The sequence below is a fragment of the Leptidea sinapis genome, chromosome 33 (genome assembly GCF_905404315.1).
Source record: "Leptidea sinapis chromosome 33, ilLepSina1.1, whole genome shotgun sequence".
In the NCBI taxonomy this organism is placed as follows: domain Eukaryota; kingdom Metazoa; phylum Arthropoda; class Insecta; order Lepidoptera; family Pieridae; genus Leptidea; species Leptidea sinapis.
In genome coordinates, this window is record NC_066297.1 from 9,220,633 (window position 1) to 9,244,341 (window position 23,709).

A 23,709-nucleotide genomic window follows, 5' to 3' on the forward strand; every position below is an offset into this window, starting at 1 on the left:
TAGCGTTTGCAATGTAAGCGCAAAAAATAATGTTTATACATTACTGCTTCACGGCAGAAAAAGGCGCCGTTGTGTACCCATAATCTTGCCGGCATCCTATGCAAAGGAGCCTCCCACTAGTAAATGCCCTTAGCGCGTACACCTTTCTTAAAGGCCGGCAACGCTCCTGTGATTCCTCTGGTGTTGCAAGAGATTGTGGGCGGCGGTGATTACTTAACAACAGGTACGCTCGTTTGTCCTCCTATTCCATAAAAAAAAATGTTTTTATTGAAGACATCACATAAGAAACCTCTAAAATTATCAGTGTTTCTGTACTATACGAGTATTATGTATGTATTAGTCTGTGGTATAAACAAAAATAAAGAGTATATATGATCTTATTTTATTACATTGACGTTCTTCAAGTTAATTATTAATTTAAAACAAAAAAATATTATTTTCTCTGAGATTTAATGTTTTAAGAATAAAGAGAAGTTTCATTTAAATGTTGATTTAGGCCCGGAATCGTTAAATTGATCAAAACAGTAAATTATGTGCAATTGTGAGCGCAATTGTAGTGCTGCTCAAAATTTCGTTTTCTCAAGAATCCCGAGGATCACTGTGTAATAGGCAGGGCGTATCAATTACCATCAACTGAATGTCCTGCTCATCTCGTCCCTTATTGTCTTTTAAAAAATCCTCTACAAAAAAGGTCATGCACATAATATAGATATTAATTAGGTGTAAGGAATGATTTGAAATAATTATTCCAAATAACATTTATTATTACAAAAAATGTTAAAGTCTCTTAAATTAAATAATATAAAGTTGAATATCTATTTACTGTTCGATATCTAAGAAAAACAACTTTACTCAAAGGACAAACATACGAATTGAACAATTTTAAATCGAGTGGTTCTCTAACGCAATAAGTGATTTTCTACGTTTTCTTAAATTGAAATGCTTTTATCGGAAGTGCTGGTTTTATTTTATACATTAGCAATATCCCAGTACTCGAGAAACTAAAGACAGAATCATTCTGTGTGCACACTCCAGTTGTAAGCAAAAAAGTACTCTTTAATTTTCTTGCCAACAGACCCCAAGTATCCAACACGAAGGGGCGAAGTATGTATCCATACAATTTTTTTTTTTTTTTTTTATGAAAAACAGTAAACAGCCAGAAGACGTCCACTGTTGGATAAAAGCTTTCCCCAAAGATCTCCACGATGATCTGTCCTTCGCTGCCCTCATCCAAAGTATTCCGGCGATCTTGACCAGGTCGTCGGTCCCCCTTGTTAGGGCCTATCAATACTACGTCTTCCAGTACGTGGTCGCCATTTGAGGGCTTTACTGTTAAGTGTTCTAATGATGGTATTTAAGTAATTAAGTTAACCCGCATTATGTTGATGTGTGGCATTGTAGAGCCGCGCGTTGTGTTAGGATCTTCTTGCCTCAAATAGGCACTTTGTGGAATCAATAACCGGCTGCATTTTTTCTGAACTTAGTCACCTTTAAGCTTAGAGCATACTCCCAACTGAAAGGTCGATAACATGGGCTGATGACCTGACACAGGTAGCGTTGGATACAGACAACCCAAAATCAGTTTTAATGGAAGTCTTTAGAGAAGGGAACGAAATCATTATAATAGTAACACTGGAGCTTTATAAAGCGCAGGTCCGGCCACATATGGAGTATTGCTGTCATCTCTGGTCTGGCGTACCCCAGTATCAGCTCGATCAATTTGACCACGTGCAACGCAAAACAGCTCGAATTGTCGAGGTTCCATTACTCTGGGAACGGCTCGAACACCTGGAGTGATACTGGCTCGAAGACGTTGAATATTTTGATACTGACCAGTTACTGAGAACTGCTGGATCACTTGGTGTTGCGTAGAGACGTCTCCTCATTGTGTTTCTTCTACTGCATTCATGGGAATTTATCCGAAGAGCTGATTTCTGCCGCCGGATTCCACCTTCGTCACAAATTAGAATATCATTCATTCCCACCATATGGATGTGTGGCGTTCCTCCACGGTGCATTCAAAGAACTTTCTACCACGTACAACCAGGGTGTGGAATGAGCTTCCTTGTGCGGTGTTTCCGGGGCGATACGACATGGGACCTCCCTCAAAAAAGCGCGTTCAACTTCCTAGAAACCCGGCAACGCTCCTGTGATCACTTAACATCAGATTACCCGTAGGGTAGTCTGTCTACTCTCGCATAAAAAAAAATGTTATAAACGAACATCCGATTTCGAGAATCGAAAATATTAAGTACCTAATTATCATATCAAATATATCAAATATTGAGATTGATTTTGGGGTAACAATAATCTATAACACTTGATATCAAGTAAACATTGACGGACACATAAGTAGTGACAATTGATAAGTGATTTATGACATTTGCATAGTTGTTTGGGCGCGAGTGATTAGGATTTATTATAGAGATGGCACAAATATTTGGCTTTTTATGACAATAGAGCAGGACGTTCATTTGATGGTACGACACGCCCTGCCCATTACAATGGAGTGCCGTTTAGGATTCTCGAAAAACCCAAAAATTCTGAGCGGCACTACAGTTTCGCTCGTCACCTTGACACAAGATGTTAAGTCTCATTTGCCCAGTAATTTCACTAGCTACGACGCCCTTCAGACCGAAACACAATAATGCTTACTATATTACTGCTTCACAGTAGAAATAGGCGCCGTTGTGTACCCATAATCTAGCCGGCAACCTGTTTAAAGCAGCCTCCCACTGGTATTTGTATTGTATTGATATTTTATAAGCATAAACTAAATAGTTTGATTAAATAACATAAAAATATATTTTATTGTAATAATATAATAATAGTGTGCGACTGACTGGAAATGGTTTTTCAAATACTGGATTAGACGCATAAGACTTTGTTAGAGGCTAGGGGAGAGTACTTTGAAAAGATTTAATTAAATTATTTTATCCCAGGTGATTTTTTAGTTCTTCAATAATTACTGAGTGCCCCCCACGTATGGTAACAGTTTTTGCCATTTCCAAAGTCCGCATTTTGTATATTTACTCCAAAAGATTTTTTTTTTATGGAATAGGAGGACAAACGAGCGTATGGGTCACCTGGTGTTAAGTGATCACCGCCGCCCACACTCTCCTGCAACACCAGAGGAATCACAAGATCGTTGCCGGCCTTTAAGGAAGATGTGTTAAAATTACTGTTGCAATATTATGAAAGTTAGGACGTCTAGAACTTTCAAGACATTACTTTTTTATTTTTCTTTTTTGTTTCCATACAAGGCTAGCTAATAATGAGAAAAATAAATATTACCTTTCATTTTAAATGTCTACCAGGACAATAATTGGCATACTATGATTGTATGTAAGAATGACTGATTAGGGCAATCATAAGAGTAATATTTATTTTCCTCTTCACCGTATCCATCGTGGCTGAAGGCTCAGTGCTCTGATAAACGATATTATACGACTCAACCTGGCGTTACGTAGAGATGTCGCTTCATTGTGTGTCTTCTATCGCATTTATCACGGTGAGTGTTCCGGAGAACTGTTTCACCTGAATCCTGACGCCGAGTTTACAAATTAGGATATCAATCCCACTATCTGGATGTGTGGCGTTCCTCCACAGTGCGGTTTTCAAGAAATTTTCTTCCAAGTTACACAAAGCTGTGGAATAAGCGTCCTTGGGCGGTGTTTTCGGGAGGATACGACATAAGTTAAAACGACGGTACCTTCAAAAAAAGCGCATACATCTTACTTAAAGGCCGGCAACGATCCTTTGATTCTTCTGGTGTTCCAAGACAGCGTGGGCGGCGGTGATCACCTAAAACCAGATGGTATCGTACTATACCGACCCGTGTGCTCATTGGTTTGCTCTTTTCCATAAAAAAAACTAACACCTGTCTTTTGTGATAAAAAAATATATAAATCTATAAAAACTAAAAAACCTTGGGATGCGTGATGATAGTTATTGCAAATATATAATTGACAGATATTGGAAAAAATATTTTATAATGCACGCCATCTTTTTTAAAAGATTTTTTTTTGGTGACACATAAAATGGGACCGAGTATATAAATTGTTGAATTCTCATAGTTGCTTGACAAGTGTACAGTTTCAAATTTATCCAACGTTTTGAACGGGTCGAAACTATTGTTCAAAAAATCCGTTACTTACAAACAGACAGACACACAACAATCTTATAAATGTACAACACACTATTTTGATTTGCATTACTATCGGTTCTTGATAAGGGCGCAAAGTTTCACTTCAATTAGACGTTTTAAAATTTGTGAAAACCACTTTCAAAACTAGTTCAAAAGGCGTGTTAATAATTTATCGAATTAGTTGCTTTATGGTAATCCGTAATAATCTAAAAGTTATTAAAAAATATCTTCTTTATAAAAATAATTGGATGTGACGTTGAATATTAACTAGTTCGAAAGACGCTCGTGGCGTCATTCATTGCGATATTCACTTGCGACTCACACTCACCCCACTCGTGTTATTTGACCCTCATTATACAACTGTTGAATAAAATACAATTTGCTATTGTTTTTAGAACACACAGCAAGTATTCTAGAATATTCAATGTACTTACAGAGTTTAATTTGTTACTGTTTTTTTTATATACTAGCTGTTACCCGCAACTTCGTCCGCATTTACAATAGTTATATTATATAGTCTTTAGTGTCTGTATTTCATAATATCAATTCGGCCTAAGGTTCAAAATATAAACATAACTGCCAACAGCGGCACCTATCCGGCACTAACGTAACTATGTTCGTCGGAGTGATTATGTCGTCTTATTTATATGTACAAAGTTTCATTTCAATTGGACTAAAAGGTCTCGAGCTTTAGGTGAATAACACACACACAAAATACGCACCCTAGGTAGGTTAGGTATACAAATAGCAGAGAAAAATGACCTCTTTAATCGTTTAATACTGAATTCTGTCTTCTGCCATTTATCTGACATGTTTGAGTTTCGGGTCTTGTTTGACAGTTAAATGACAAGATGGATTTTTTTATTCAATTCATTTATGTACTCAATATATGTTTCAATGTTATTTCCTTGGTGAATTTATACGCCTAGATACAGCTGTGAACACGTTGAAAAAAAAAGCGGTGAAAAGTTAGACTCTATTTTCAGTAAACGCACGAAAACTAAAACATAGTGACTGACGTATTGCGAGTCTAAGACGTAGCTGTCATGTACACAAAAATGTAATAAGCCTGGCTCTGTCTAGAGGTATAAATTATTTTAGGTATTATCTAAATACCAACTATGATAGGTACTGTACTGAAGGTAATTGCGGCCATGTTAGCGTGTTATAACTCATTGTAGCGAATTGAATAGCCTTTAGAAAGCATCGTTTATTCATTCCATATCAATAGACTGTCTGGAAACATTATGTGGGCATGCTGTAGTCATAATTGGAAGAATAGGCGAAACATAAAATGGCTACGTTGCTTATTTTTTAACCTAATTATTTATTGTTTATAGCAAATGGGGATATTTTTGGTTTTTTTTTTGTATTTGTATAATATACTTTAATTATCTTATTATAAAAAGGAAATATTTGTATTTTTGGAATTCTAAATCTAGTTTATCGATTTGATGTATTCGCTTAATATGTTACTGTTGAGAAAACTGGCTGTATTTTGAAAATTTTTAATGGTTTGCAAAACATTTTAAAAAGAGCAAGGCGTTACATTTTTACAACGTATTTTATCAAATTTAGCCTGGAGAGGGTCGCGGCGAGAGACTAGACCAGAACATAGTATTAATTGTTAAAAAAGTAGTGTATTTTAGACGACAGGAGTAATAACATATCCAGTGGAAATTACCAGTGGGAGGCTCCTTTGCACGGGATGCCTGCTGGATTATGGGTACCACAAAAGGGCCTATTTCAGCTGAGAAGCAGTAATGTGTGAGCATTACTGTTTTTCGGTCTGAAGGCTGCCGTAGCTAGTGAAAGAAGAATTCAAGAATCTTGAGCGGCACTGCATTGTAATGGACGGGGTGATACAAGCGACCTGAACGTCCTGCTCGTCTTGTGTCTTATTGTCATAAAAATCATAAAAAAGTGCTATGCCCCTCGGACAAAAAAAAAGGGGTACTTGCCAAGTGGTTCTGAGGTCACATGACGTCTTCGCTCGGGTACCATTAGGACCTAATTTTTAAACAAGCTAGCTCTTTGCGGCATAATATTTACAATAGAGATTTTTTTAAATGCCAATACGAGACGAGACGAGCAGGACGTTCACCTAATGCTAATTCATACGCTCTGCCCATTATAATGCATTGCCGCTCAGCATTCAAACCCGAAAATTCGCAGCGGCACTACAAATGCGCTCGTTACCCTGACACATAAAATGTTAAGTCTCATTTTCCCATTAATTTCACTAGCTACGGCGCACTTCAGAACGAAATACAATAATTTTTTGCACATTACTGCTTCACGGCAGAAATAGGCGCCGTTGTGGTACCCATAATGTAGCCGGCGTGCTGTACAAAGGAGCCTCCCACTGGAATATATTATAACATTATACAACACAAATTCTAACTCCCATCCATTCTACAAAGAAATTACTAGAAGCAGTTATTAGAGCCCGGGGAGGAATTCCGTGATAGGTACTGAATCAATCCTTTTTTTCTAACATTTACAATACATAATAATTCTGCCAAAGAAGCACACCTGATTAATAAAACATGATAGCTCATGAAAAAAAATAATTTGGCTTTATTTTTATCTATACTAATATTATAAACCTGCAGTGTTTGTTTGTTTGTTTGTTTGTTTGAACGCGCTAATCTCTGGTACTACTGGTCCGATTTGAATGATTCTTTCAGTGTTGGGTAGTCCTTTATCCAGGAAGGCTATAGGCTATCCGATATCGATCTGTAATAAAATTGCTATTTTGTAACACAAGGTGTAAAATCGAAAACCTATTTTTGCGTGCGCTGCATAAACTATTGACAATAGAACAAAATGATGTACAGGCTATAATATAGGCAATATTTTATTACTTATAAAACTATCGCGTGAATTATACTTTATATGGCAAAACAACGTTTGCCGGGTCAGCTAGTATTGTTATAAATTATTATTGTTTAAAAATTTCAATAGTATAAAACTCATTCATACTAAACTTCAATTTATTCGATGTAAAGTTTATATTCACAAAGTCTGTACATAAGTTGCTCTGGTTGACTAGAGCCGACTTTATCCAAACGAGTAATAGCCGAGCATAGTGTCATTCAATGTCTACAAAAGGGCTTAAAAAAGGTTTCACTTCTAAAAGTGTGTTATATTAGAGATTCCTGCTTGCTCATGGAATTGCTCAAATCGATAAATTTAGAGATGATATTCGTTATTTTGCCAGTTTTAAGAGCAACACAAGCAAAGAGTACTTAGTTGGCAACTTCGTATAATAAATTATACCAGGAGTATATGGGTTTAGCGCCAATAATCTATAGCTATCAAGAAAAATAAACATAGAAATTATGTCATAAACGTTAATGCGAGTGTTTTTTAAACGGTGGTAAATACCGGTGGAATCTGCTATATTTTTTGGTGTCACCCTTGATTTTAAATTACAATGGGTGGTAGATTTTGACGTTCAATAAGTGATTATAAAACCTATTTTGAATAAAAATATTTGAATTTGAATTTGAATTTGAATGGAAATGGGAATCACAATTGAAATCCTTTCTGAAATGGTATTTTGAAACTACTGCTTTGAAAGCTTTTCAATGTTTATATTCTTAATTATACTTATATATAAATCAATACGTTAGCGGATTTTCTAGAAGTTTCGATAATCACCAGGAACAAACATAAACTTTTTATGCTATAATCGATTAAGTTGAGTTAATAAGTACTTTTTTGGGCGATGTATAATTGTACTATTACAATATGATCCCAGAAAATGTACAAAAATATTATATAAAATAAAATGTGTGAATGAAACCAACAACATTCTGAGCTCTCTAGTAAGTATGTGAGTCGTTGGCAAAACAACTTTAATTGATATTTATAATACAACACAAATATTTTTTTACAAATACTTTATTTTATCTCAAAAGAAAATGTATTATACAAAAAACCATGTACAAGTTACTACACACTCATAATACCTACTACACAACATTATAGATCACAACCTTTAGATACAAACATTAAGAAGAAGCCTACATACTTAAGTTTCGTAAGCACAGACAGTAAGTTTATGTGAAACTAACATAAATGCAGTAAATTGATATAATATAATGTAAAAAGTATGTTATAAACTAATGAATATAATATACTTGCTGACCCGACGGACGCTGTACTGTTTCTAATAAAAAAAACTGTTGTGGATGTGATTTCGTAAAATCCGTTCATAGCTAGGTCAGCTTGAAGTTTTTACGCCTTATGGTTGTTCCTGAGATATCGTGATGAGTCAATATATAGGTGGAAATCTCTTATATATATATATATATATATACCAGTGGGAAGCTCCTTTGCACAGGATGCCGGCTAGATGATGGGTACCACAACGGCACCTATTTCTGCCGTGAAGCAGTAATGTGTAAACATTACTGTGTTTCGGTCTGAAGGGCGACGTAGCTAGTGAAATTACTAGGTAAATGAGACTTAACATCTTATGTCTAAAGGTAATGAGCGCAGTTGTAGTGCTTCTTAGAATTTTTGGGGTTTTTCAAGAATCCTGAGGTGCACTGCATTGTAATGAGCAGGGCGCATCAATTACCATCAGCTGACCGTCCTGATAGTCTCGGCCCTTATTTTCATAAAATATTCAATTAAATACTTTATATTATGTTATGTTTCAACTTAATTTATACAGCTCAAAGAGACTAAAGATCAAAATTGGTAACGAAAATAAAGAGTTTATTAAAAAAAAGTACAGAACAGATACTTACGCCAATCAAAAGGAATACTAATAACAGTACACAATAGTATGTGACAAAGTAGTTTAAAGAAAAATAATTATTGAATTTATAACGTTCAAATCAATAATCTAATGAATATAAAAACAGTATATTATACAAAATAACGGCTTACAAAAACATTAACTTCGATCGTGCAAATAAATAGGTTACACATATACTTTTTTATGAGTTTAATTACATAATACCATTAAACATCACTACCACCACTTTGGAAACAAATGAAATTCTAAAAGAGAAGAAGCGACGAAAGAATTAAACTTAAGTGACAAAATAAATAATTTAAATTACAGCTCAATGTAACTAACAGTAAAATTTTAGAATTCTTGTGAACCTTATTTTAGTTATCCTCTTAAACGAATGTAAAATAAAAAAGGACAACTAGGTACCTTCTTTAAACACAAATATCCTTCGTATATCAATTTGGTGGCATACTTGTTTCAATAAACGAATCAGCTAACTGCTTCGAGCGTTTCATTACAGATTGTAGAATACCCGCAAAATGTTATTAAAACGTTGGATTCAGTCCGCAATACAATTTAGTCTTAAGTCTCGAAGTTTTTATTGCTGTTATGAAGCCTTGAATAACAGCCCAAAAGTTTCATTTCATAAATCTACGGCTCAAAACGTCAGCGAGAGACTTATGAAAGGGTAGAATGAAATGTTTCGCAGAAATTAATTATAAATAATAAAGAAACGTTCTAATTAAAATCATTATTATTATTCTAATAGATGAGGAGACAAATGATTTTATTATAAATTTGTAAATACTATAATACATAATTTCTATTTGTAGTTACAGAAGAAAAAACTAACATATAATAGGTATTCAAATTCAATTTTTTTCTATATTTTAAAGTAGGATTTAAATTCACTAATTGAACGTTAAAATCTACCACCCATACATAACATATACCTAAGAAGATTGGTGTGGTAAGTTATTTATGTTCTTAACCATTACCACAATTTTTTTTTAAATTGTTTGGTATTTTAACACAAATGCTGCTGATATAACCTCAAACTTTGAGCAGCTCTGGTATTTTTTACCCAGACCGAAAATTTTACCCATAACTCTAATGTAATATGTAATAAAATAAATTTAGATATAAGTTCTTCACTTATAAATAATGAAAATATTTTAGTTTAATTATAATTAAAAGAAATATATTCAACATTTATACAGGTCAAGTCATAATTCCCGGATATTTTCTATTGATTCTATTTATTGATGATTGAAAGAAAAAAAAATAAAGTGTTCCTGGGACTCTGCCGTTGTATCTATTAGATGTTTTATTATATCTTAAAAGAAGTTCGTTTTTACTACTCTCACTTTTGTAATAATTTTTCTAATTATTTTATCAATCTAAAATTAAATATACACATATACATTCTGTAATTAGTTTCACAAACTATAAGACGACCTGTATAGCCGAGTGGTTAGCGATCCTACCTACTAAGCTAGAGGTCCCGGGTTCGAATCCCGGTAGGTGCAAGCATTTATGTGATGAATATGGATGTTTGTTTCCGAGGTATGGATGTTTAAATGTATTTATGTATGTTTATATGAATTTATGTATGTTTAAGTAAGTATATTGTATTAAATATATCATTGTCTTGTAACCCATAACACAGGCTATATTATATGCTTAACTTGGGGCAAGATAATTTGTGTAAAAAGTGTGTCAATATTCTTATTATTATTATTATAAGAGCGACGCCCGAAAAAATATCTAAGATACTCTCAAGTTACATCAAGTTTTAAATTTAACTTTAATTTATGTATCAATCAATAAGTTCAAATGTTTTTTTTTAATTATATAGACATTATCCAAACCACCTAAAATCAATTATTGACTGTAGCATTAATATGGATAGACGTCGTACTATTAGTATCAAATAGCGATATTGTTGAATTAATTCCATGAATCTCTATACAACTTAAATAATAAACCAAATTTTGGACGTTAATTTAATATTTCGGGTAAAATTCAAGTATGCACTAATTTTGGGTGAAAAGTGGGTCATATATAAATTTTTTCGATGATACAAAATATTATAACCATACTTTTGACACATAGGTTAAGGATTGGTCTCCGCTGCGCTCCAACTAGATACCGCAACTCCAAGAACTAAGAACAGTAGCTTTTATATTACGGCAACTATAAGATGCTTACGTACGTGGCATTGTTCGAACTGGCTCGAGTACGCCCATTTGGGCGTAGTATTAGTTGCCGCACTTTGCGACTACGCCTGCGGTATCTAGTTGGAGCGCAGCGGAGACTAATCCTTAATCTAAGTTTTGTATATATTTATAAAATATAACCTTAATAGCCTTGAAAGCGAGAAATTTCAACCTTTAAGCGGTCAAACGGGACACTTTATTTGTAAATAAACTTTATTTGATGAAATTATATTTCAAGGAGCTCAAGTATTTTGATAATAAACAATTATTTGTTAACTGGAGCGAGTTAATGAGTTTAAATTATATCGAGATTCTGTTTAAAGGTGTTTACTAATTGGAAAATAATTTTGATTAATTTATGATTTAGGAATCTGTTTAAAATATTATTATCATATCAATAAGCAGCACTGTAAAACATTTATTTAGTTCAGGTTTGATTCGGACAGTGGCAGTTGACACACGACTAACGGCCGTTTCCAATATACTATCTACAGATAGAGATAAATTACTACCTTCTACTGTCAATAATCTGAAGCTGTCCCAATATACCTGATAAGTCATTCTTATCGCCTTGTATTGGGACGCGTGAATTGCAATTTCCATACTATCTTCTATCGCTGGTAAGCTATACGTCGTCTTATTGACAGACAGCGTGTACGGATAAGGTGAGTTACAGTCGATAAGTTTATTGGTACAGAAAAGTCAACGATAGTTACGATTTTTATCTCAAGTAAGTGATAGACTGAATATTGGGAACGGCCGTAAGTCGAGTCAGCAAATCTTTCATGGAGCGATGTTTATGCTTTTACAACAAGATCCCAGAAAATATTCAAAACAGAAGTATTACGTTATTTAAAAGAATTGTTAAAAAATGTTTGTGTGGTAAAGGTTACTATAACATAAATGACTTTCTTAATGATACCACAGATTGGGAATGGAGCGACCGCCCTCAGGCTATTAAATAATTAGTTTAATTGACTTTAATCATATTTCCTATTGAAAAAGGAAGCCTGCTTAGTTTGTTGCGCCCGTTCTTCTCAGGTCAGAGGTATTTTTGGAATGGGTGATAGTTATTTGAATTTGAATGATATGTCCATATTATATGTGTGAACATCATTGACCAGAAGTTACAAATCTAAGTCTAAATCTATTAAGTATTAATGTTGGCAAATATAAATAACGCGTAAACAATTGTTGTTTTGGTAAATTTTTCACTTCTACCTTTCTTCCACGTCAACTAAGCTGTAGAATGAGCTGCCTTGTGCGAACTTATGTTTCCGGGGCGTTACGCCATGGGTACCTTAAAAAATAGCGCGTACACTTTCCTAATTGGCGGCAAGGCTCCTGTGATTCCTCTGGTATTGATCACTTAACATCAGGTGAGTAATACGCTCGTTTGTCCTCTCTTACATAAAAATAACTTGCTGAGGAAACACTTCAACGGCCACTCTATCCGGTCTAAGAGTCAGATAGGAGCGTTACATGAGAGCGTCAGATTTAGTATAGGTTAACACAGTGGCGCTCGAAACCACAGTGTGCGTGGCTGAGTTATGTGGAGAATGAGATAGAAATATATATGAGATATTTCTATCTCATTCTCTACATAACTCATCCACGCCAGTCACTTTTGAAATTCGAAAATCCGTTGCGATCAGCTGTTTTGTCTAACCTTTATGTCGATTATAAATAAACCGTATTAGTTATCCCTTACGTCTTTTTTTAAAATTTTAGTCTTTTTCATTATTTTTAACACATAGTTCCTACCTACTACAAAACTTCGCTTCTTTACACGGCACCGTAATTTTTGTATGTTCGAAGCACAGGCTAATATTACTTATTATGGGTATGTTCCGATATGCACTGCGACCACTGTACAGTGTGACGTCAATTTAGTATACTGTGAAGGCGTTCCTTTATAGCCAGTCATACTGGTTACTATTTAAAATGGAACGCAATCCCGTATACTGTCAGCCGCATTTTTTGACGCAGCATTCAAATGAGTGTATAAAAGATTTCTAGTTCATTAAAAGAACTGTTGTTGGAGCACTGTCAAATTAAAAATATTTGGGATTAATCTGTAGGTATTGTTTATAAAACGATAGGCACTCGAGTGGTTTTGACTGATCACGTGATCAAAGTACTGCGAGTACCTTACCTCGAAAACGCCAGTGCTCACAGTAGAATATGGCGGCGATTTATGGCGTCATATATTTCCCCAGGGTACTGCGGCAGTATACTGGCAGTTCATAACGGAACGAATTTTTCTACAGTGATAGAACTGTGCAGTACTCGCAGTGCATATCGGAACATACCCTATCATATCACATATGGTATACTTGCATTAGACTAACAAAGTGTACCAAAGAGAAAAACATATCTAACGGCGATACAACAAGATAGAAAAGGACAGCGAATCTATTGTTACTGTAACCTAATTTGATTGACAGGTCATAAACAGTCAGCCACGATTGGCATTAGCTCCATACTTATATTAAGGATTGGTCTCTGCTGCGCTCCAACTAGATGCAGCACTACCTAAGAATAATAGCTTTTTTATAACGGCAACTGTATATTGTAGTGTGTATTGGCTATTTGTAAAGATGCTTGTGTGCGTGGCATCTTGACACTCAATGGCATCTTTCATATTTTGTAGCTTATATTATATGCTTCGTGTTATTTTACACTGAAATTAATAAAATACAAAATACTTACTGAGGATATGTGGTCCCAGTCTCTTTCTTATTTCTTGTATTATTTTTACAGAGTTATACTACGTAACCTGGCATTTTAGTTTCAATTAATAGCAAAGTTTAACAGAGCATGTGGCACGTCAACGTCACACATTGTTCGAGACTGGCTCGAGTACTCGCACTTGGCAGTAATATTAGTGGCCGTACTTTTCGACTACGCCTGCGGTATCTAGTTGAAGCGCAATGGAGTCCAATCCTTAATCTAAGACTCCATAGTCTTTTGGATATTAAACCACTAGTAACGCACACATTGAAAAATCAAAATTGGACATGAATTATCGGGCGAGCAGTCGTCTATACGCTAGTATATTGTATGTATATGGTTAGAAGTGTGTTGATCACCGTCATCACCATTTTAAAAGAAGCTCTATCACGCCCGCACCTTTTTAAATCTCTTTCTAATATAAAAAAATCTCGTGTCATGGTGTTAAACTTTGAACTCCTCCGAAACGGCTTGACCGATTCTCATGAAATTTTGAGTGCATATTGGGTAGGTCTGAGAATCGGACAACATCTATTTTTCTTCCCCCTCAATGTTAAAGTTGGTCCACACGAAATTTTTTTTTAATTTTTTTGTCATTTTTTTTTAAATTTGATTTTGATCATGAGTCAGCATTAAAAAATACATACAACTTCAAATTTTCACCCATCTACGATCAACAGTTACTTTTGTATTGCGATTTTAATATCGGCAATACAACGTTTGCTGGGTCAGCTAGTAATATTGTTCACCAGAATATACAAGGTATCTTAAGTAAGGAATTAGAAATTGAACTGAGCTGCTGTAATATAGATATATTATGTATTACAGAACATTGGCGTAAGAGTTATCAGCTCCAGTTTAGTTTTAGAGAACATAAAGTAGTCAGTTCGTTTTGTAGAAGTACATGGAGGTTCCCTAATTATTATTAATAATAGATTAAAATGTAAAAATAGAAGAGATATTGTTAATCTCTCTATAGAACAACTAATTGAGATAGCTTGTATAGAACTAGAGCAATTTATTATTGTAAGTGTATACCGCCCCCCCACTGCATCATATGAACAATTCCAACATAGAATGGAGGAGGTACTATCAAAATTTAGCAAAACTAGCAAGTCAATTATAGTGTGTGGAGATTTTAATATAAACTTGCTTGAACCTTCAGCCAATTGTACTAGCCTTAAAAATTTATTTCAAAGTTTTAATTTGTTCAATGTATTTTGGGAACCTACTAGAATCACATATTTTTACAGATGTTACTATTACTAGTAAACTCATAATTAATAATCTTCAGTCCGACCATAATGGGCAACTTATAAAAGTAAATACAAGATTGGACAATGTCAGACCAAAAAGGTGACGATTATACCAGTTACGGGTAGCCGTCTTGAGAGGTTTAGAAATAATTTGGTAAATACAATACCATTTTTACACTGTGGCGAACCTGCTAATTTTCACTACAACTTAGTCTTCAATTCCTTCTGTGAGGAATTTGACAGGATTTTTACTCCAGTAACGGTGACAGTAAACAACAAACATAGTTTTAATGATTGGGCAACAATGGGTATCCACAAAAGTCGTAAACGCTTATATGACCTTTATTATGAGAAACATTACAATAATAGTGAAGAATTTAAAATATATGTAAAAAAATACTCCAAGCTCTTTAAAATAGTTTGTCATGAAGCGAAAACACGTTTCATTGCAGATAAAATTAAAAACGAAAGAATTCTAAAGGAATCAATTTTGAGAAAATAAATGCCTTATGCCTAATCTATATAATCGAAGATAACACTGCAATAGTAAAAGATACTGTAACTTCAGTTTTCTAGCTTTTGAGATTTATGAGATCGGTCCGCTGTCTGTCTGTCAGCGTATAATGGTGTTAGAAAGAAAAATGATACTTTTGAATGTCAAAGATTTTACCACCACCTCGGAGAAGTTGAGCTTATACGAGAAGAAGTGAAAAGAAATTCATTGCCACCATTATTCTATATTAACAGGGATTCAGCAATACTCAAACGTACAATGTGTAAGTAAAAAAAAAAGAAAAAAAAGTGATTAATGATAAAAATAAACTCCAAAGAAAGAAAATGAGTGCAGTTTATAAAACGATGTATCAATCGCATACACTGATAATAAGTGAAGGTATTATGCGATCAATAATATATTAAAACTTATAACAATAGTTATTTCTTCAAAAAGTGAGCAAAGTTATTTTTTGTTGCGAGTTGACTTTAAATCACGAATTGGCAAAGCAGTCTAGAATGTAATATAGACTACTGAGGTAGTGAGTGATTTAAAGGCACGAGACAAAAAAAATTGCTCTCGTGTGAAACATACAACTTTTCACCTCGACTAGCGAGAAAAGTGTTATAGGTTAGAGAAACAATTAAGATAATATTTAACAATGTTTATTATAAATATCATTATTTTAAATATTAACGGCCTTACAAATAAAATTGGCATAAAGTTATAACTAATCATAAACCAAGAATATGTAAAATGTTTACAAATAGACATTTTGCTTACGAATGGTTTGTTCGGACGTATAACATTTCCCGCGTTTATTTGCAAGGCAGCTTGTCATTCGGAAAACTTCAGAATTATCATTGTATTGACAGTGTTGTCAACGATATTGTAAACATTTTGCATTCTCTTTGTTTGTCATCAGTTATAACTTTATACCAAGTTTATTTGTAAGGCCGTAAGTCTTTAAAAAGGCAATAGTAAAATTTATAAATCTTAATTTCGATAAGTAACATATAAATTTTTGTGACAGTGAGATAATACGCTAGGCTAAAATGAGATTTGGAACGCACCGAATCGCATTGTTTATTTTTTTAACGCGGAATAATTTCCGTATGGTCCCGTGGGGTTAAAATTTAAATCACTTTGCCTCACGCTCGCAGCAAAAAGCGTTTTTGCTGCAAGTTTTCACGTAGCAATAGCGCCCTTTTCATGCTGGAGAGGTGAAAAATATATAATCAATCTATACTAATATTATAAAGCTGCAGTGTTTGTTTGTTTGTTTGTTTGTTTGTTTGAACGCGCTACTCTCTGGTACTACTGGTCCGATTTGAATGATTCTTTCAGTGTTGGGTAGTCCATTTATCGAGGAAGGCTATAGGCTATGTTTTTTTTCAAAATTAGGGATCTGTAATAAAATTGCTATTTTGTAACACAAGGTGTAAAATCGAAAACCTATTTTTGCGTGCGCTGCAAAAACTATTGATAATAGAACAAAATGATGTACAGGCTATAATAAAGGCAATATTTTATTACTTATAAAACTATCGCGTGAATTATACTTTATATGGCAAAACAACGTTTGCCGGGTCAGCTAGTATAAAATAAAATTCCCCGACGATAGGATCAACCAGGCACCACAAGCAGGGCCCACTTAAGAGGCTGACGTGACCATTTTTTGTTGAAATTGAGGTTACTTAAGACAAACTATTTGTTCTAGTACATCAAAATAAATATATGTTATTATTCATCATATTTCAAAGACCGTGGCCGGGCTCAATAAAATTATATTTATACAAATCTGCGCGATAGAAAATAATTCCAAAGATTGGTCTTAAAATCATCATAAAATGGTTCTATGTCTTGCCTAAACAGCTTCCGACTTATATTTCACAAATAACCCACCGTTTTTTTTCAATGTTTATTTATTATTTTGTTCTAACATCTGGTCGCCAAGTAAAAAGTGATAGTGCGCTCTCGTTTACATTAGCATGACGCATGGACCAGCAATCGCTTCCCTCGCAATTAGTTATCCAGGGTGTACGTGAATTCTTTATTTCTCAGGTAGTAAATTCACTAAGAGAAATTCATGCTCAGATAGAAAAAAAATATATAGAATATCATTATTATTGTACGGAGCACTGAATAAACTAGTACAAACCGGATAAGTGTGGACTTATCCAGTTCTTCATAGTTATGATACTTGACAAGAATATCATTTTAATTAAATGTAACCTCGTAGGAATGAACGTGGAAACAAAATCGAAATAATATAAATTATTCTACATTTCGAAAAGCTTGCATATCTTAATATTTTTAATGACATGAAATAATTAATCTTATATTAAATTATTAATATTTATTTTATAATTAATTATATTATTAAGGCATGTGTATAAGAAAAGGTAAAGTAATTGCATTGCTGAGGCCAATGAAGACACTAAGGAAATACCATTAGCAGTCTGATAGCGGAACGGCAAAAGTGTGCTTAAAGACAATGTAAGCACACTTTTCTCCTTAGTCGTGTGTCAACTGTCACTGTCACAGAATCAAATCTGAACTGAATATTTATTTTACATTGCCGCTTATTCACCACGAATATTTGAAACAACCGAAGTAAATGCAGCAATGTATATATCTATATGTACCAATGAAGCTTATTATGGTAAAGTTTGTGGGTATGTTCCATATTTCAGCTTTGTTTTTATACGACGTGATTTTGTCTAGTATGTATATAGAACGTCAAAAGAAACTTGGTTCTAAATATTTTTTTCCTTTTTTCTGTGCGTTTAGACACGTTTTACAAACAGCCAATTTGACGTGAATGCCATCTTACTTACAATATTTTCCTTCCAAAATCTGGAGTGAAAGTGAGTCCCAGACTCAATCCTTGCCCAAGCTTTCCCCTTTCCCGGACGCTAAGTCATGAAGAACTATCGTCAATGCAGGCAACCGTTCAAGATTTTCACGGATAGCTTGCAAGGACAATATGACGCCTCAAGTTGCACATAAAAGCATACAGATGGCGTTAAAATAAATCCGCTTCACATTGGGCGCGATAAGAGGTGAAACTGACCTCACAACAATTTTGATTAATTATTCTTAACACAGCGGACACAAAAGTAAAGAGTATTGTTTAATAACGTTTTCAATGCAAACAATGAAAAATAATTTGAAAGTAAATCCTAACACTTAACACTAAACTTAAATTTTAGTTATTTTAGTAGCTCGGAGTGACATAATATGTGTTTGATTTTAATGATAACAATAATAATAATAATTTACTTCACTAGGATTATTGATTTTATGTGAACACACTTAATCATCTAGGTTTATTTCTTTCTTCATACGAATTTTCATCTCTTTCACATTTTTTTAAGTTATACTTCTTTTGGTTGGTTAGGGAAAATCAGAGTGAATTATTACGATGCGCGCGCACACCGTGACGCAACTTTTACACCCTGACGTAAGCTGGTCAACTAGACAATTTGTATCATACTTCAGCGTCTTCTAAATTACATGTCTACTGAACCACAACACTGGTCGAACAATAATTACAAATTTCAATTTATATACAAGTTTTAAGATATTTTATTTGTAGTTTATGGTTTATTGCGCCAAAGAAGATAAACATCTTGAGTGTGTACATAAGTGCCTACATACACACCTTTATTTTCAACGTTTTTATTTAGTAGTAAACCCTTAACCCTATGCGTACTCCTAGCAGAACCCTGGTAACTCTAGGACACTTCACATGGAGAACTTGAATAAATCAATTTGATTTAATTTATTACAAAGTAAATACCTTAACCCTTCGATATATCCAAATGGGCTCATCTCTTTAAGCCTCTTTATGTGTGTGCTATAGCAATTTTTCAAGAGAACCCTATCTGAGAGATTTAGCTTGTCGTAAACGATGCTTTATTCGAATCTAACCTGAACTATAGACCATTGAATAATATAGCTGATAGATGGACAGTGCTCCTTATTGATTCTTTATCAAACGCCTGCGTTCTTTTGAATATTTTTTCATTAAACAATTTGTAATTTTAAAGTGATAAACCTCCCATTTTTGGGTTTAATTTCGCAATGGAGTTAGGTTGACAGTTGGATTTTACGTGCCATCTATCCATATTTTTGTGACGCTCAGGTTGTCACAGAAGTAGGACCTCGTGCTATGTATCTTGATTGGCAATGGTGATAGGATTATCAGAATTTTTATAACTTCTATAGAGAAGGCTGGAAAATGATTTGAGGATGAGAACTAGAGTTCATGCTAAATCATGAACTATCGACGAAAGGTGATTCAATACAAATACTCATAATAAGTCAAAGTAACATAACATCCTTTTAAATCCATTCACTTACTATATTGTATACTTTATTCCGTACTCTGTCTATCGTTCCTAAGTATACACGAACGTATAAATTCAAAGCTATATTAGTATTTCCCTCGCAAATCTCCAAGGGCCGCAATTGGTCCATTTATCGGCGTGTCTCTTGAATTATTTATGTCGCGGCGAGGTTTTATATTGAAATAACTACAGGTTGCTTTTCTTTTTGAGGGGCTGGTTTCAGTGTCGTCTTTCTGAGATATATTGGATTTTGGGGCGCATGTTTGAACTGAGTTTGTTGTTTATGTATAAAAATATTGAAGAGAAGAATTCTGAGTGCACTTCGGCTTACTCTTTGAGCTAATTGAGATCATGGATTAGGATATCGTCCTGACCATCTTGATGTGTGACGTGCACAGTGCGATTTTCAAGGAACTTTCTTCCACGTTCGACGAAGCTGAGGAATTAGCTTCCTTGTCCCGTGTTTCCAGGATAGTACGACATCATTCGAAAATACCTCTAGTATTACATAAGAATGTGGGCGCCGGTGATCACTTAATCACACCTGTTGTTGCGGATGTCCATGGGCGGTTGCCTCACCTCTCCCTATCCCGTGAGCCTCTTGCCCGTTTGCCCCCTCTCATATAAAAAAAAATATGTCAATTATATGGTAAGCCTTAAATATTGATATAAACGGGTCCGTGTTCTTAATTAAATTGAATAAGTTTAAAAGTTGTAAAACAATGTTATTTTAAAGGTATATTATATTTATCGTTATGTTAGCTTCATTATTATTAATAAATACGAGATCATTCTCGTTTTAAGTCAAACATAAGATGATTTGTAAGTCACGAATAGAACCATGTATGATGTTGAAGACGATAACAAGCATTCAGTCTCTTATATATTTCAGTGTAATGTGTTGTATTTCGAGTGCAAATATTGAAAATAATAATGGACTCTTTTTCCATGCTTTCGCCAAACAAAATGGTAGGAGGAGGTTGTATACGGAAATAATAGAGCTATCCAGCTTTGTACACACGAAAGCGCTAATAGAATTTCAATTTTTAGTTTATTTAGAGTTACAAAAAATGACAAAAAAGTGAAAAAATCTCCTTAAAATTGTCCATTTGTGGGCGAAAATGGAGATTGGTATTTGATTGGACTGATAGCACAAAATTTGAAATTTAAGTACGCAGTTTCAATAGAATAACTGTATAATAATTATGGTCATGAAATGTTGCAAGAATTGTGAGAAGACGATTCGTAAATTTTTTCACTTTTTAAATTTTAGATATAGCAATAGACTAGCACTAAATCACGGTTTTAACATCAGTGCGGTACAAGATTCGATATTTGCAATCAACGCTTTTATTTATCCTCATGTTCCCGAAATGTGTTCTGATTCAATTTATTGAGTCCGAAGGGTCATAAATCTGTTTGTTCCCTCTCAATTTTTTTGACACCTTATTTATTTTGTCTTATCTGTGTATCCTTTAGTCCTGATGTTTTTATATATTTAGCTAGAATCTTTATTTTTTGGCTGTAGCCTTTGATCTGCTTTTAAGTATTTAATATCTTGTGTCGCACTTTTCAAGCTTCTAATATTATACAAATTTTATTGACGATTCAGTATCTGGCTTCGGCTTTTTGCATGCGTCTAATATCACTATTTGTGTTAAATTCGTGTTTTTACAGGATTATAATTAATCTGCAATAAATTTACGGTTTAAAACATGGTTTATTGTGATACGTTAATATTATCTGTTTTGGTTCATTTTGTCATCAGAATATCAATCAAGAAATATTTTATTTAAAATTCAACACTGAGCATTACTCAATGTTCATTATTACGTTTACAAATATACAATTCCAATTATTGCAGAAACTCTTTTTGTCGATGCTAAATTCAATCAAAATAGTTACAACAATAGTAACAATATCATTCAACATTGATATAGACAGAGATATAATATAATCAATAATCTTAGACCAGAGCTTTCTTTGGCAATACTTTTAGTTAAATTTAAGAATAATGTTTATTCACTTAAATGGTATATTGGAAAACTCATAAATATAATAAATATAGGTACACGAATCGAGAACAGCAATCCTTTGGGCAGTCGTGTAGAAAATATATTTTCTTCATTTAAAGAAGATTGAATTTCAATGCAAAAAATATGTAAGAATTGGATAAATTTATATCATTTCAAAATGCACAGAAGTATTTTGAATTCCTTATTATCGCGGTGAAAGTCACTGTTATAAACAGCCAGTATATTGAGTATGTTATGTTCAACTTCCTAAGAAGTTTCCTTGGAAGAAACTTACAACAATCTCAGCACCGTCTAGCGTTTCACAATAAGTGCAAGTTTTGCAGCAAGTTCGCACTAGTTTCAGCTTTGATATATAATCAGATGGTCTATTTAACTTAAATGTATTTGTTGACATTATTATTTTTACTGGCGATAAATAAAAATATTAGGAGATTTAATAAATTCAATATGCGATATGTTTAAGCATATCACTTCAATCAAAAGCTTGTAGAACTATCGTTTTACAAAATAATGTACAAACCGCTGTTAGTTTGAAAAACTAATTTTATAAATCTTTCAAAATTAATAATAGGATTGCGGTATATTTAAAAATAATTGAATATAATCGTCAACAGAGACGCTTAAAGAGAATAATACAGATACAGACCATCAAAGAGAAACTGAATAATTTATAATTCCCCTCTCCTTAACAGCTTTGAGACAGTCACTATGAAAATTGGCGTCTCCAATGTTCACTTTTTAGTGCCAGTACTTTTCCTGCAAGAATTCTAAATCAAACTGAGTTTTTTTTCTCGTAATAGATATTCTTCAAATATCTGCCAATAAAGTAATGTTACACTTAAATAAATAATGTTTTCCTTGTGGTTTTGGTACAAAATTTATATTTTAATAAAGCTTGAGTCTTTTTCCTATAAGTATTCCTTTCCAAATTTTAGACCTTCAAAAATATGTCGTCTATAGTGACTTTCATCTACCCTTTTACTACTGTTTCTGCACTGTTTCACTACTCTTAAATTTTTTAGTCTGGTATTGCTAAACACAAAACTGAAGCAGGTGGTGCATAAATATTATAATATCATTTTCTGTCAGTAAACAGCCGGTTAAGATACATATTCATGTATTCTTGGATAATTATTTAAAACATTAAATCAAGTTGATAAATGACACTTATTTAGAGAGTCAAAGTTTATAAATGTTCACCATTATTTATTGAGCAAAACAACGGTGTTTTCGTCTAATATTTTTGCTCAGACAGAAAGTTGTTACAAACTTTTCAACCATTACTCTTAAAATTTTCCCTGGCTGAAAACAGCACTTAGCGTGAAAAACTGAAACATGTTTTTCGCGTACGTAATCTTCTTGTTTGTCGCCTCAATATTCTTAAAAACTTTATAGACTATTATGAATCAAAACGCTTTTTAAACTATGATAATTTGGAATGGGAGGTTTCGATACTAAGAAAATATGTTGTTATTCTTTAATCATTAATCTATCGTTACAATTTTTATATTACCATCTCGATGTAATGACAGCTTCAATCTATAGTACATTACTAGTAATTTTAAATAGCAAAAACAATAGTACAACAAAATATAAACCATGTCTTAATCCGTTAAGTTCAATATTTTCTACAATAGGCATGTGATTTTTGGTTTGGTTTAATTTTCTTACCTCATACTTTTTGCTTTGTAGTAATTTTATAATAAAGCTTTATTAT

General features: G+C 33.5%; 1 protein-coding gene across 2 annotated transcripts in view; it reads left to right on the plus strand.

Moving 5' to 3' along the window:
- The window catches only part of LOC126974727 (synaptotagmin-7), a 175,775-nt gene that overhangs the window by 130,064 nt on the left and 22,002 nt on the right, over positions 1–23,709 (plus strand). The window contains exon 1 of one of the 2 annotated variants that reach the window (XM_050822335.1): positions 20,812–20,925. The exons of the other annotated variant lie outside the window; for it this stretch is intronic. Within the exon in view, the coding sequence (XP_050678292.1) occupies positions 20,890–20,925 (36 nt within the window). The 5' untranslated portion in view covers positions 20,812–20,889. Of the gene's footprint in view, positions 1–20,811; positions 20,926–23,709 lie in introns of those variants that run through there. 2 annotated transcript variants of the gene reach the window in all.